Source organism: Physeter macrocephalus, chromosome 10 (assembly GCF_002837175.3).
Source record: "Physeter macrocephalus isolate SW-GA chromosome 10, ASM283717v5, whole genome shotgun sequence".
Lineage (NCBI taxonomy): Eukaryota > Metazoa > Chordata > Mammalia > Artiodactyla > Physeteridae > Physeter > Physeter macrocephalus.
The window spans coordinates 33,633,412-33,650,259 of record NC_041223.1 but is presented as its reverse complement, the minus strand read 5'-3'; the positions used below and the strand labels follow the sequence as shown (position 1 = coordinate 33,650,259).

General features: G+C 40.0%; 1 protein-coding gene across 1 annotated transcript in view; it reads left to right on the top strand.

Annotated features, from left to right (window-relative positions):
* Window positions 1–16,025, top strand: part of LAMA2 (laminin subunit alpha 2) — a 621,727-nt gene extending 605,702 nt beyond the window's left edge. Inside the window, exons 59-65 of the mRNA XM_024122539.3 lie at window positions 1,771–1,883; window positions 2,203–2,392; window positions 4,328–4,483; window positions 6,998–7,151; window positions 9,997–10,127; window positions 12,338–12,560; window positions 14,105–16,025. Coding sequence (XP_023978307.1) covers window positions 1,771–1,883; window positions 2,203–2,392; window positions 4,328–4,483; window positions 6,998–7,151; window positions 9,997–10,127; window positions 12,338–12,560; window positions 14,105–14,262 — 1,125 coding nt within the window. The 3' untranslated portion in view covers window positions 14,263–16,025. The remainder of the gene's footprint in view (window positions 1–1,770; window positions 1,884–2,202; window positions 2,393–4,327; window positions 4,484–6,997; window positions 7,152–9,996; window positions 10,128–12,337; window positions 12,561–14,104) is intronic.
* Window positions 16,026–16,848: the final 823 nt, after the last annotated feature.

Below are 16,848 nucleotides of genomic sequence, written 5' to 3'. Positions count from 1 at the left end.
TGAGAGGTTGATAAATGATCCCAGTTCTATTAATAGCATCATTGAAGGCTGAGACATTAAGCCACCAAGGTCTTTCCATTTGGGCTCTTTTTGCAGTCAGGGTAATAAGAAAGGTGCCACATGTTGATTCCAAGAGAGGCCCATTCAGCTGTGTGAATAAATAGCATGTTCCTGTTCTACCCGCTGGGTTTTTGCATATCTGTGTGAATTTCAGCCACAGTCTGCTCTTTGTAACTGACCATCTCCTGGGAAGCAAGAAGGGAAATACTTCCATAAAGCCCAATTTTACAGCATTTCAAAACACTTAAAGCTTTTTACCTGCTGTGGCAGAGTGCTCCATTTGACTAAGCTCAAGAGAAAAGAGGGCAAGGCTTTGCCTCATCAAGTAAAAATTTCCTGTGCGCTGATGAGTCATCTCCAAGGTACACCCTGGGAAGAGCATGCTGCATCAAAAGCCTGCCTTGGGCTGTTTGGGAACCTCTGCTGAGTCAGCGCGCACTGGGGCAGTGACCCATCCAGAGCTATTAAGTGCAGATCTTTAAAAACAGATGTGTCGTTGAGAGCAGGCAGGTTATTTATTTTCTCATGTACTTTGTGTTGTAAAAGACTTCTTAAGCAGCTTGTACTTGGAGCTATTTTGTGAAAACAGAGACCAAGGAAAGGCATTGTGGTTTTGGTAATTTGAGGAGCCTTGATTAACTATTGAGCTGAGGGTTACAGTAGCCAAGTAAGGTCTACCCAGTCAGGTCTGGCTATGTAATTGGCAGGGCCCAGAGCCAAGTGAAAATGCAGGGTACCTTGTTCAAAAATTATTAAGAATTTCAAAATGGTGACAGCAGAGCATTAAGCTCAGTGACTACACAGGAAGCCTGCCTCTGAAGCTAGCCCTGCAGCGAGCTCTACCTTGTAAGCACCCTAGGAAGTTGATCTCTGAACAGTGGCAGTTGAAATGGTGTATGGCAGGTTACATTAAAAAGTGTGCTGGGTTGCCTAGCAACGGGCTAAGCCTGAATGGGCTGACTTGCAAGTTGAGATACACCAGCTTGAAAGTCTAAATTCATGGAAACCTTCTAGCACCCAAAATTTTCAAGAAAAAGTAAGACGGTGGGAGAGAGAAACGGGGAGGACAAGAAGGGCACATTTTTCTACTCTTGTAACCCAGTGGCAAGTTTGTCATTTTCCCTGTTCAATCTTCTAACGATATAACTCTTCATAAATGAAGAAAAAGTGAGAAGGAAATTCCAGTTTTCTCAGAAATATAAATAATAGATTTCCTTAAAGGATAATGAAAACATGCATTAATCAATGAATATTTTTGAGCACCATTCCTTTGGCAATGCAAAGGTGTAGTATAAATAGTAAGTACCGGGCTTCCCTGGTGGCGCAGTGGTTGAGAGCCCGCCTGCCGATGCAGTGGACGCGGGTTCGTGCACCGGTCCGGGAAGATCCCACACGCCGCGGAGCGGCTGGGCCCGTGAGCCATGGCCTCTGAGCCTGTGCGTCCGGAGCCTGTGCTCCGCAACGGGAGAGGCCACAACAGTGAAAGGCCCGCGGACCGCAAAAAAAAAAAAAAAAAAAACATAAATAGTAAGTAAGTACCTACTATGTAGTAGAGTACAGAGATAAGAGACAGCTTTCATTTCTAAGGAACTTAAACGAGATTTTGTGAGAACATTAAACTAAAATATAAGAAACCATTAGACAGCAGCATTACATTTTTAAAGAATGGAGTCCAAAATCTCTGCTCCTTCTCTCCTTGGTATTTTACAGGGTCCTTGTGCTGCAGAATCGGAACCAGCTCTCCTGATAGGGAGCAAACAGTTTGGGCTTTCAAGAAACAGTCACATTGCAGTTGCATTTGATGACACCAAAGTTAAAAACCGGTATGATTTATTCTGAGATATTAGACAAGAACCGATAAATGGAAGTACTAAGTATTTGTTTATTCAAGTTTACTTAACTATATTTATTAATAAATGAGGTGAGCTTTTTAGTTCACTGAGTACTGTAAAGAATAGAATTATATCAATATTTGTCTGAGCCTGAGAAGCCAGTTTAGGAACTCAGCAGACCTGGATAGTCCTCACCTTGGAAAAGGTTTTGCTATCCTTTATGAAAAAGCACCATGATCAGATGCCACTCTATCCTAGAATAAGAATGTTCTTATTCTTCTGTTTTACTTCGCATACTTTTATTTCACAGTCTCACCATTGAATTTGAAGTGCGAACCGAAGCTGAATCAGGCTTGCTCTTTTACATGGCCCGGATCAATCATGCTGATTTTGCTACAGTTCAGCTGAGAAATGGACTGCCCTACTTCAGTTATGACTTGGGAAGTGGTGACACCAACACCATGATCCCCACCAAAATCAATGACGGCCACTGGCACAAGGTAATAGTGACCAGGATGTTGGCAGTACCCTACGAGGGGGTTACTGGGTGGCAGCCATTGGCATTCCCCTGGTGCCAGTGTTATCTTGCCAGTGCAGACACTGACTCTGGCGCTACTGGAATGTGGCCGAGGCTAAAAATAAAGTAAGTGCCGTATACGACTGCCCAACCTTGCAAAGTGTGATCAGACCTGGGTAGGTTTATAGTGGACCACTTACATGCCTCATCATGGTACTATAAGATTCCATCATTGCTGTACATCTGTGGTTCCCAAACATCTGTCCACAAACTAGGGCCAGGCAATTGAAGACATTTCCAATACTCTAAGTAAGTATTATTATTATTATGGGACAAGGGAGTGTGTTAATCATAAAGCTCTATGTATTCAATTTAAAGGAATAATATTTATTCTAAGATTATATTTTCCTATTTTTAAAGTGCTAAAATAACCTCTCTTTATGAAATAATATTTGACCAACTTAAAACCTGGCAACACTAAAATGGGCCCTATGGCTGCTTTCCCCCACCTCTCCCACCCCACAGTGGTCTGAGCACACCAAGAGTCTGAGAATCTGCTACCTCATGTTTAAAGGCCTCTGGGGTATCATTTCCACCAACAGTCATTTGGAACAACTTTTTAAATGTTGGCCTTACACCCAGAAGCTGGTACTATTATGGGCACAGAAGGCTCACCTGCCAGCTTACTGTCCTCTTTGGCATGACTGCAAGTAGATAATATACTGCCTGATTAAAAGGAAAACTCGAAATTTGTCTCTGCACCTGTGGTAGCCTATCAAGTAAAGCTTCCCTAGGTGGACCAATTTAATGTTTAATTTTCAGAGTAATATTATTAGATATTGGATTTTATATATTAACATATATGGACTTGTCATATCATATAGAAAGCCAAGGAACCTGATAAAATATAATATAAATGCAAAGTCAACTAATTTGTTATCTAGAAATAAGAAATTTTCTAGGGAGCTTATGACTAGCAAATACTTTATGCAGGCGCTCTCATTAAGGTTTATTCTCATCTCTGGCTAATAGTATAATAAATATGACACGAGAAAAAGACATATTGTTGGGCTACAATGAGGCTGGGATTACGCTAAGTAGCCAAATTAAGGAGGGATTTTATCCTTGCAGGTTTTTAGAAAATTATTTCTGAAACCAGAATAGATCAGTGTAAAATAAGGTCTTAAATTACTCTAATCCTGATGTAAGATTCGTTTTTAAACCATTATTGTACTCCAGCATTTCAAAGGGTTACATGCTCCTTTTCCTAAATTCAGACTCAAGGATTTTATGCTCAAGCTAGTCTCCACACTTTTTATTTCACTCTGCCCCAGAAAATAATTCAATCCACCGCTGTCATTTCAGCCCAGTCAGCCTTCCATCTTTCTCCCTGACTTTGTACTAATCAGCTGCTGCAGAAATGGCAGTGCAGCCCGGATGCACTGCATTCCTGCAATTCTGCACGAGAAATGCCTCTTAAGCAGAGGGATGTAGCATATCTGAAATTGGGCTGGGGAGACCGGGCTTTGCTCAAGCAAACCAATGAACTTTTGAAATTGGACATGAATTTTACAGCCCAATTAATTCATGACAGGGCTCTCAATCTGCAAGTTTCCTTACAATAAGCATACCTCTTGATACAGATGCTCACTTGGCAACTACAGAAGAGTCTTCAATCTAAAACTCACCCAGGAAGATTTTCTCCTCTTTTGGAGATGGTACTAATGGAAAAGACAGACTTTGAGACATTCTGTAAACAGATTTAATTTCACTTATACTATGGGTTTAGCACATATTAGGCACTCAGTAAGTTGTTTCACTTTTTCCTAAGGAATATCCTAAAAGTTCTTATGTTTTATACTCTGCATATTTGAAATTTATCTATGATTGGTGTTAATGACTCCTCTTCTTTTGGTAGATTAAGATTATTCGAATTAAGCAAGAAGGAATTATTTATGTAGACGGTGCCTCCAACAGAACCATCAGTCCCAAGAAAGCTGATATTCTGGATGTTGTGGGAATGCTGTATATTGGCGGGCTACCCATTAACTACACTACCCGAAGAATTGGTCCAGTAGGTGTCTAATTTGTTTCTTTGTGGCCTAAATAGCTGCCTGAGTCATGAATGTATTTTGAATTATTAGGTCACATTGGCCCATGACCAATTATAGATGAATAGGAAATCATCTTTTCTGAGAAGTGACACATTTTCTAGACAGATCTGACTATGAGAGGCAATATTACAAAACAGAGTGTGGACCCTGGAGCCAGACTCCCTTGGTTTGAATACGTGCGCTTAACTGTTAAGTAGCTGTGTGATCTTGAGCAAGTTACTTAATTTTTCTTTGACAAAGTTCCCTCTTTTGTAAAACAGTTTAATAATAATACCAAACAAGCAAGGTTGCCGGAAAGATTAAATGAGGTAATATATTTAAAGTGCTTGGAAAAATGCCAAGTATATAGAAAGCACTAAGACAACCAGGAAGATGATAATGATGATATTGATGGTATTGTTTCAGGACTAGAGATTTAGCAAATATTGAGAGATGCAGTATCTAGAGCAGTCATCCCGAACCTTTTTGACACCAGGGACCAGTTTTGTGGAAGACAGTTTATCCACAGACCCGGGGCAGGGAGGTGGAGTGGCACAGGGTGGTTTGGGGATGATTCAAGCGCATTACATTTATTTCTATTATTATTACATTGTAATGTATAATGAAATAATTATACAACTCACCATAATGCAGAATCAGTGGGAGCCCTGAGCTTGTTTTCCTGCAACTAGGTGGTCCCATCTGGGGGTGATGGGAGACAGTGACACCGAAGTGTGTTGCTTATGTCCAGTCTACTCCGTAAGATGCAGCTTCATTGTCACTTGCCACTCACTGATAGGGTTTTGATATGAGTCTGCAAGCAACTGATTTATTATGGTCTCTGTGCAGTCACACCTCTCTGCTAATGATGATCTGTATTTGCAGCCGCTCCCCAGCTCTAGCGTCACTGCCTCAGCTCCACCTCAGATCATCAGGCATTAGATTCTCTTACGGAGCGCGCAACCTAGATCCCTCGCATGTGCAGTTTACAGTAGAGTTCACGCTCCTATGAGAATCTAATGCCGCCACTGACTTGACAGGAGGCGGAGCTCAGGCAGAAATGCAAGCGATGGGGAGCGGCTGTAAATACAGATGAAGCTTCATTCACTCTCCCACCCCTCACCTCCTGCTGTGCGGCCCAGTTCCTAACAGGCCATGGACCAGTACCGTGGGGATTGGGGATGCCTGATCTAGAGTACTGTTATCCAATACTGGAGTCGGAATTTAAAGTCCTCACAAATTTTGTAAATCAGTATTCACAAAATAATTTTTTGTCAGACCATGTGTCCTGGTTGGCTTTGGAAAGCATTCTTTTAAGAAGCACAGGGGATTAGTGTTTTTAGAAAATGCACTACACACAAGTGTGGTTCGTTTCTGTGCTCAAATTAGAACACGTGATGATGCAGCATCGTTCTTCGTCAAAGACAGTTGTTCATGATGGTTACAATTCTCAGTATTCGGCTCCTCTTGTGGATGATCAGTATTACTTCCCCTTCACAGCTATTGCCTATGCTATGTAGGCCAATCAAAGTGAGAGTCTCTGAACAGAGAGTGGCAAGAGTGATTAACTTGCATCCCTTAACCCAGATGAAATATAATGAAGCAGAGTATGATTGATTTATTTCTCAAGTCCCTAAACTTTGAATGTTTCATGCAAGCTTTCAAGTTTCATGTGTATGTGCATTTTCTTAGGAAAGTATCCACTGCTTTCCTTAGATTTTCATAAGGAAGAAGCACTGAACCAAACCTAATTATCTTTTCAAGTAGAATTTGAACATAGATTGTGAAAAAAATGTATATATAGTAAGGTTAATAAACTGTTACTAGAAACATGAAATAGAAACATAAGAGACTAATTAAAAGTTACAATTTCCATAGGGGCCCAGAGTTCTGTCGAACCAGTGGTCCCACTAGAGACGTAGTGTGCAGTATTTAGAATATCAAAACAATCATATTCCAGGCTAGATACATCCTAGTTCAGTGGTCCCCAACCTTTTTGGCACCAGGGACCAGTTTCGTGGCAGACAATTTTTCCACGGACCGTGGGGCAGGGGAGATGCATTACATTTATTGTGCACTTTATTTCTATTATTACATTGTAATATATAATGAAATAATTATACAACTCACCATAATGCTGACAGGAGACGGAGCTCAGGTGGTAATGGGAGCGATGTGGAACAGCTGTAAATACAGATGAAGCTTTGCTCGTTTGCCCGCCCCTCACCTCCTGCTGTGCGGCCCGGTTCCTAACAGGCCAGTCCGCCACCCAGGGGATGGGGACCTCTGTCTTAGTTGCGAAGCACAACACCGGATTCTCTGCACCTGTGCTCTGAAGGCTGGGGTGATGGTGCCGATCCAGGCAGTTTTGGAGATGGCCTAGGACAATCGGCAGATGTTTATACACACAGAACACCCTACCAATGATTGCATTCCACGTAAAGGCAAACTTCTGCTAAAACCCGATATGTGTTTCTTCTGACCTGAATATTTAGGTGACCTACAGCATTGATGGCTGCATCAGGAATCTTCAGATGGCAGAAGCCCCTGCTGATCTTGAACAGCCAACCTCCAGCTACCATGTCGGGACGTGTTTTGCAAATGCTCAGAAAGGAACATATTTTGATGGAACGGGTTTTGCCAAAGCAGGTGAGGTGCTTCCATGTCCTTTCTGTTGAATATAAACTAGGTCCAAATATTGACTCCTTGTTTGTGTGGGAAAATAAAAGTCCCTGGGGTCTGAAACTAGCATCTTTTGTTTAAACCAGAAATAAAAACTTTTAGGGGCTTCCCTGGTGGCGCAGTTGTTGAGAGTCCGCCTGCCGATGCAGGGGACACGGGTTCGTGCCCCGGTCCGGGAAGATCCCACATGCCGCGGAGCGGCTGGGCCCGTGAGCCATGGCCGCTGAGCCTGCGCGTCCGGAGCCTGTGCTCCGCAACGGGAGAGGCCACAGCAGTGAGAGGACCGCATAACGCAAAAAAAAAAAAAAAAAAAAAAAAAACTTTTAGAAGTAATAAAAAATGCCTCTTAAAGATTAATGTGTCCGATTCTGATAAGAACTAATAGAAGAAATGAAGTAAAAGGCTATCTGGCGAGTTTATTCCATCTCCTTCCCTGGAGATCAATAATAGCAAAATAAATGTAATTCTACAAGAAGGTTCATATGTTTATATTATGTAAGGTATCTACTTTCTAGTTTTCCCCATCTACCTTTCTTTCTGGAGATGATGAGATAGCATTTTCCTTTCTTCCTCTCTATTCCTTCCAAGAAGGCTCCATTTCATGCTCTCCCCTCACACACACAATGCACACATACTGGTGCCCATTTCTTGCTGATTGATGGTGATGATGACTGGCACCTCCCCATCTACCTTTCTTTCTGGAGATGAGATAGCATTTTCCTTTCTTCCTCTCTTCAATTCCTTGCAAGGCTCCATTTCATGCTCTCCCCTCACACACACAATGCACACATACTGGTGCCCATTTCTTGCTGATTGATGGTGATGATGACTGGCACCTTTCCCTGACTTTCTTTAAGTATCTCCCCCCGTTCCAGTGAGCATTTTCAGTGCAGGTCTGGGTCACTGACAGTGAATGTACAATTTGGAAAGAAAAATATGAAATAACTTGTACATAATAACAAAAAAATCTGACATTAACATACTTTAAGATAGACTCAGTCCTATGGTTACCATAGGAACATGCATTTGCTTGTTAGAAAAAAATTAATGAGTACATAATATGTAGAAGTTAACATGGGAAACAGAAGTAAATAAGATGTCATTCCCTTCCTTCAAGAACACGCTATCAATAGATAAGATTCTTTATGCTCAGAAATCACAAGAAGACAAGTAAAAAATAACTAGAAACTGTAGAAGACACACAAGCAAGGTTCTGTGGATATTTTAAGGAAACATTAATTTGGGGAAATCAGGAAAGGTTTTATGGAGGAATTGACATTTGAGGTAGGTTTAAAAGATGAGTTGAACACACACATGCAAAGGTTGGAGACGGAAGAGCAGGGCCCTCCAACAGGGGATACGTGGGAAATTTCCCCTGTGCAGAAGCAGAAAACAGAGAAACACAGGATATGTTAAATATTGAAATGTTGGAGGTTATGTTGAACCCCAAATTCCATGTTCTGTGAAAGCCCAAAGCTTTTCTCAAGTTCTCTGCAAATTCAGATAGCTGGCATTAGCTTCGTCAAATTGATGGCAAGCTTCAGCTCCCACTTCTGCAGTTAACAGATTAACTTACCATCCTGCCTGGGCTTTTTTGGTTCGAGATCAAACTGGACCAGAAAATTAGCCACTTCCCCAGTTTCCAATAACTCCTGCCATCACCTCAACACACGGTGTAATACAATCTATGTAAGACTTGGGTGGTCAGAGGAGGTTACATTACTGGAAAATATACGACTTCAATTTAAACCTTTGACACCTTTGTCCTTAAAAGCTTTCCAGCTACCCAGTTTCTGGGGGTTTAATAGCTTCTTCACTCCCCCTGTCCTCTGCTGAATGGCTTCATGTTATTTCTCTCTTTTCCTTATCCTCCTTTCTGGAACAGAAACAAAATCATTGTTTTATTTTGCCGAAAACTCCAGCTTCTTCTACCCTTTATTCTTAAAATCTGCCCTAAGCCCGTCTTTGTCCATTCAAACTCATCAAGGTTCTCAGCAGAGGAAAAAAGTCTTTCACATAACAGCTGCCTCCCTTCATTGGAGATAGTCGTGGTTACACATAGCATTTATTTCTTGCTTAATAAATAGGAGACCTGGAAAAAATTTCCATTAGTTTTCTTCTAATATTTCATGCAGGTCTAGTCTAGCCTGATCTTAATGGATCACTTTGTTTCTAAGAAGCATGTCTTAAATACTTGATAAAAGATTAAATAAACCAATGAATCAAATATGGAAAATTATAGAGAAAAGACTTAACTTGATGAACTAGAAAAGTCTATTTATGTCCCAGAATCTTATCCTTCAAAATTGTATTTGTAATTCCTTTCTTTATAAATAAAATGTTTGGGGATATCTGAGCCCTTTCAGATCATCATGGTACCATTTAGAGTGCCCCAGTAAAATTTTACCGAATAATCATCGAAATGCTTGACTTCATCCAGCAGCAAGACTTCTGACAATCACACCTGGCTGTGAGATTCTTTGAGTCAATCAGTCTGTGTTCATTCATTCATTCAACAAATATATATTCAACCTCCACCATGTGTCAGATACTTTGGTAAGCACAGGAATAAAATGGTGAGCAATATAGACAAAGTCCTTGCCCTCACAGAATTTATATCCTTGGAACGAAGGCAGCCAAGAAAATAAGCAATAACTCTAAATGGTGGAGGTGTAGGCCATATGAAAGTCTGGAACTTATAGTTGTCTAACACATGAATTGAAAGCTAATAAAACCATTGCATTGTACAAATTTGAATTAACAATTCTTCAACTCTAATCCACAATTTAAAAAAAATGTTTTCATTTTACAGTTGATGGGTTCAAAGTAGGATTGGACCTTCTTGTAGAATTTGAATTCCGCACAACTAGAACCACTGGAGTTCTTCTGGGAATCAGCAGCCAGAAAATGGATGGAATGGGTATTGAAATGATTGCTGAAAAGGTAAGCATCAGCAGTCTAAATATTTCTGCTGTCTTCCCGATATTGTCGTTTGCATGTAGAAAGCTCTTTTTTTTATCTTTATTGGAGTATAATTGCTTTACAATGTTGTGTTAGTTTCTGCTTTATAACAAAGTGAATCAGCTATATGTATACATATATCCCCATATCTCCTCTCCCTCCCACCCTCCCTATCCCACCCCTCTAGGTGGACACAAGGCACCGAGCTGATCTCCCTGTGCTATGCGGCTGCTTCCCACTAGCTATCTATCTTACATTTGGTAGTGTATATATGTCCATGCCACTCTCTCACTTCGTCACAGCTTACCCTGCCCCCTCCCCGTGTCCTCAAGTCCATTCTCTACGTCTGCTCTATTTTGAAGCCTTGCTCTTGTCTTTGTTGGGAGAAAGCTAGATTGGATCTTTTCATCCTTCTGGATTAACTCAATTCTTGTGTGTTTTAAACACACTTATTCTGTAGACCAGTGTAAACTTTAAATGTGCTAATTCTGCGGTAAGCCAACTGTGCTAATAATGGCCTAAGTGGTTTTGATCTCAAGCTAGTTACTGTGTGGCTAAAAGTAAAGTTATTCTCCTCTTTATGAATATATGCTCTATGAAGCTATCAATTCCAGTGGGAAAAAAGGGGCTTAGATTGTCTAAAATCAGTCTTTGCCTCTTATAACAGGGTAGGCACCTCTCAGAAATGAAGATGTCTAGCTGACATATTGATTTCTCAATTTATTTAAAAATATCCACATACCATTGCACAATAGAACAATTTATAATAAAGTTATATTAGTAGAATATAAAGTATTGTGCCAGTTTGCTCACAATGGATAATCGAATTCTAACTGCCTTTTCTGTCCCTACCTGCTTATGAGCAGCAACCAGCAGTGAGATAACCAGTTTTCATGTACTTTGTACTATAGGGCACAGGTAAAAATAGGACGGCAAAGTAAGAAATTGCACAAGTTTCCTATTTGCCTTTTCAACAGGAATCATACTTCAGCTCTGTTCACATTTCCACTCCTAGGGTGCTGTTGCCTCCCAAGAAGAAAAACCACACACTGACCTAAAATACGCTTTCCTTATCCTCTTCCCTCCTTCCTCTCAGCCTTCAAACCATCCTCAAAGGCAGTAAAGCAAAAAGATCCAGGAGCACAGAGACAAAAAGGGGGAATAAGCAACACTTAATAGTTTTGCCAGATTTTCAACACAGTTTCACTGCATTTTGTCAGTTGCTCTTCACCTGATAATAACCACAGTTCCCTGCAACTTGTCAGGGTGTCAAGTTCCATCACAATGCATATGGATTTCTCACCAAGCTCTTTTTATATGCCAAATTCCCTTGTTATAAATTTCACCGAATATAGTAAAATCTTAATATTTACATCACTGTATAGTTTACAAACTTTTCACCTATTTACTTGCACTTTTAATCTTCTTTTTAAAACCCCTATTTCTTTGCTTTTACCTTGTCAAATGTTTTGCCAAATTGACTGTTTTTAATGTTTCAATATGTTTCTTTTCTTCATCAGCTTCAAAAGAATTCTGCAATCTCAAGTTTCAGGGCCCATTCTGTGTTACTAAAAACAGATTTTTCTCATTTAGACAAGAACTCCTAGTCTAAGTTCTTCATTGTTAAGAATTGAACTGGCCTTCTGGCTCAAAGTCTTTGGTAACTGTGACATGAAACTTGCCCCAAAATGTAATTTATGTAACTCTCAATCCTATATATAAAATAGATTCTGTGAAGGAAAAAATATACAATTAAAACATCAAAATCTTAAATTAAAAAAAAAAAATCATCCTTTCAAATGAATTTGTAAACCAGATTCCTAAGAACTCCCACACTTTTTAAAAGGATCTATGGTAGAATTTTTCCCAGTGTATACTACATCCTTTTCTTGTCACCTGGCCTCAAATTGTATTTCACATTTTCTGAAAGCAGAGTTATTTATTACCAGCCTCATACGTCTTGCCTATTGCTCCCAACAATGTCCAAAAGTAAAGAGCATAATTTGTGACTCCTGGTCATTAAATCTGCATTCTAATTTCTGTCAAGTTTTTTTTTTTTAATTTAATATGCCTGTTATTCACTTCAAACTATTTCAGCTAATGACTTTTCTAGAGATAATTTTTACTTTGTGAACCACCATGACACCCTTCCAATGAAACCATCTGTGGCTGTTCAATTTCCTGCTTTCTAGCTTATGTTTCATGTGGACAATGGCGCCGGCCGATTCACTGCTGTCTATGATGCTGGGATCCCAGGGCACTTGTGTGACGGACAGTGGCATAAAGTCACGGCCAACAAGGTCAAGCACCGAATCGAGCTGACAGTAGATGGGAACCACGTGGAAGCCCAGAGCCCAAATGGAGCATCTACATCCGCTGATACAAATGACCCAGTGTTTGTTGGAGGGTTCCCAGGTGAGTGTTGCCTACCCCAGCAAGAATATCTTTGCTCTGTTTTGTTAGTGGTTTTGAACACACTTGTATTCTATAAATACGTCCAAGAATATGTGCTTAAGTATACTTGCTTCCTCGCTTTAGAATCTGCTCCAATAAATAATACATTATCTGACATTTCTAGTGTGTAAAATGAGCATTTTACTTATATAAACCACACGGGACTGAACTTTTCATGACTGCCTCCAAAATTTCATTCGTAGGGAAATGGAGGCTAGGAGGAAATGAATTTGGCTTATAAAAGATATGAGGCATTTAACAGCAATCAGGGCCAGAATTGGCGTTCTTTCTCATTTTTTAAAAATTAATATACCAGAGGAATCATAAAATGTTATGGAACTTATTTTCTCAAGTTCTGTAAATCATTGGGTTAAACATAGCTAATTTCCCCCTTAGACTATTATAGAGTTTATATTACAAAGAAACCCAAGCAATAAATCTGCATTCAATACTACCTCTCCAGCACATTAAATATAGCATGTGAACCACAGAGAGTTACCTAAAGTGCCTATAAACAAGAGTGCCCAACTTGATAAGAAGTAAGCCAAGAGCCTCTTAATAAATACTGTAATAACGCAGACTCTTGGAATGGTCTTTCAGTATTTTGGCAAGAGAAACCTTTGTCCCCATTCATATAGAGCTCCTCTCCTTAACAAAACAAGCAAAATGTATATTGAGCAGCAGTTGATGATGGAAGAGATATAGAAGTCATGGGGACCAATTCTGAGTTCCTCTTTCCAAAATTGCTCCTGGGTTTTTGAAAATATCTCCTTCTGGGAATTCCCTGGCAGTCCAGTGGTTAGGACTCTGTGCTTGCACTGTAGGGGGCATGGATTTGATCCCTGGTGGGTCAGAGAACTAAGATCCTGCATGCCTCGTGGCGCAGCCAAAAAAAAAAAAAAAAAAAAAAAAATTTTTTTTCGGGGACAAAAAAAATATCTCATTCTGCTTCAATCAGGATAAACCCCAAGGTATTATGAAGGAGATAATATATTCTCCATTTACAGTCTACGAAATGGGATCTTAGCACCTCGTAGGCCTGCTAAAAGAAGGGACTCTCTCCTTAAGAAGAGAAAGATTTTGTGTGAGTTCGCAACAAACTTAACCATTTGGGATTTATCTTTACAATGGAAGAAAGTAATAAAGTCAGTCACCATTAAAAGTCCATGTCCTAATCCCGTACTTAAAGTATTTGATCAGTTACTTTGGTTCATTAAATAAAATTTAATAATTTTAATTCACAACTGTAAACTTGTCCCTTCCAAACCAAATTCTTTGATGTCTTCAAATGTGTAATTATAGATGTCTCCATATTTCATAATACATAACTATAAAAAAGTCGTTTCTCTACCAGTTTAACTGTTAGTAAAGCTAAGAACAAAATCACTAACTTTACATAAAATAGCATATTCCAATTGCATCTTAAGCTAACAGCTGACTTTGAAGCATGTTCTTAACATAGTAGCTGAATTTCAAAACTGAGCCCTCCTTGCTTGGTTTTTCAGAGGGCCTCAACCAGTTTGGCCTGACAACCAACATTCGTTTCCGAGGTTGCATCCGATCCCTAAGGCTCACCAAAGGCACGGGAAAGCCATTGGAGGTGAATTTTGCCAAGGCCCTGGAACTAAGGGGTGTTCAACCTGTATCATGCCCAGCCAACTAATAAAAATAAGTTCAACTCCAAGAAGGGTCCTCCAAAACAACCGTATCAAGTAAAACAAATGTATTTTACTTATGTATGTTATTAAAACTAATTAATTTGTGCATGCATATTAAATTCCTTCTATATTCTGATGGTGCTAATTCAGATCCCAGACTGAATTTTAATTCAAGTTCTTTCTCAAGTCCATAAATATTAAACCATTTACTGCATTCTAAATAATTGCTTATTTTGCGTGATTTTAAGGATAAAAGGCAACTGATCATAAATTGTTGAATTTGCAACATGCCCTGGAGTCATCTCAAGAAGAGCTCCGGGGGCTTCCCTAGTGGCGCAGTGGTTGGGAATCTGCCTGCTAATGCAGGGGACATGGGTTCGAGCCCTGGTCTGGGAGGATCCCACATGCCGCGGAGCAACTAGGCCCGTGAGCCACAACTACTCGCGCAGAAACGAAGACCCAACACAGCAAAAATAAATAAATTAATAAACTCCTACCCCAACATCTTCTTTAAAAAAAAAAAAAAGCTCAGATGTAATTTGTGAAGGCAACACTTTTTTTACTAACTCCTTTTAATACTTCTGTCATCCTTTTTCCATGTATGTCAGCTTTGGCTTTCTGTCGGGCCACTGAAAACACAATGGGTTTGGGGTGTGTGATGGGAGGAAATGAGCTCCCTTTCCCCATGTTTGTTTGCGAAAAGCATTAGCAAATCATTTCCCTGATCCAGATTCATTATTGGAGGATTTAACTAGCTACATGAATGGATACCTTTTTAGGCTTAAGGTGGAGAGTATAGATCAGATTCAGGCCAGAGAGCTTAAATTACTTGATTTGCTTGTTTGATGATGATTTATAGGCTTTGGGGAGACACCAGAACCAAGCTCCAGAATGACAATTTAGCACACATTTGATACTATAGTATTGAGGCTCTGGACTGTTTAAGTTTCCAGTGACTATCACAATTTACAGAGGAAAATCACAGAGAAATAATGCTGAAATGCAGTTTTTACCTATGAGGAAACAACAAAGCTGAAACTTAAAAGGCACACACCATTGGGTCTTTTTGAGTTGCAATTTAACCTAACAAATTAATTTCCTAAAAAATTGTTGTGTTTTGTCCTTCTCTTACCCACTATTTCAATCATCTTCAAAGGGATCCGTGAGAAGACAGGCCTAGGTTTTATTCATCAACTTAAGGAAACGTTTCATTTGCCACCTTCAGTAGAAATAGTTGTAGTCTAATAATGCTGAACATTTAAAGGAATAGATTTTCCTCACAGTGGTAATTTTAGCAAAGGAAGAATAATCATCTCTGACAGTGTTATCCACAGGGGAAAAGGAGGTGCTGTTTCTAATCAAGGAGATGGCTAACACACTCTTAGCATTTCATCACTGGCCAGTTGCTTGACCCAGTTTGTCCACACAACTTCATTCTAGAGCAAGCAGTTCTCAGCCCTGGCTCCATTTTGTAATTACCATGCAAGCTTTTAAAGAACTGGTGCCTGGTCCAGCGATTCTGATAGCCTAAGCATGAAGATTTTTAAAAAGCTTCCCAGGCAATTCTGAAGTGCCATTAGGATTGAGACCCACTGTTCTAAAGAGAAAAGTTATCCACTATGGCAACAAAGAATTATGGAGTCATTTGAAAAATCTGCCGTTAACTTCATCTTGGCCATTTTCACACACAGAAAGAAATTAATATAATATTGTATCTAGTTAATGCCTTTTGACCAACCTCTAAGCAATAAAATTCTTTGAAAACCAATGTGTTTTGAAAGTGAAGATATTACTTCTGCACTGAACACTGACATGACTTTTGGGCTTATTCTGGATAATGAATGGATAAGCAGGAATAAAGACGCTAGGCTACTAAATTAAAAGCTAATGCCATTCTTTCCTGAATCTTGAAACAAAAGATACATAAATTTGAAAGCAAAGGTACTTAATCAGCACTCCTATCAGAGTCAAGCCCTGCTGGAGTCAACTTGTACATCAGTGCCTTAGAAAGGTGTAGTTGGAAGGATTCTTTGAGATCAGTAAATACAGTGATTCTTAAGTCTAGCTAGACATTAAAATTGCCTTGGGTACTTAAAAAGAAAAAATCTTACATCTGAGTATCACCTAGACTTTAAAATATAATCTCTGGGGGCTTCCCTGGTGGCGCAGTGGTTGAGAATCTGCCTGCTAATGCAGGGGACACGGGTTCGAGCCCTCGGCTGGGAAGATCCCACATGCCGCGGAGCAACTCGGCCCGTGAGCCACAACTACTGAGCCTGCGCGTCTGGAGCCTGTGTTCCGCAACAAGAGAGGCCGCGATAGTGAGAGGCCTGCGCACCACAAAGAAGAGTGGCCCCCGCTTGCCACAACTAGAGAAAGCCCTCGCACAGAAACGAAGACCCAACACAGCCAAAAACAAATAAATAAACAAATGTGGGGTTAAAAAAAAATTATATATATATATATATATATAGAATCTCTGGGTAAGGCCCTAGCATTGGCATTTTCGAAACATTTCCACTTGATTCTAATGTGATTCTAAGGCTGAGAACTCTTGGGCTTCTACTGCCTCCACATTTTATGGGGGAGGG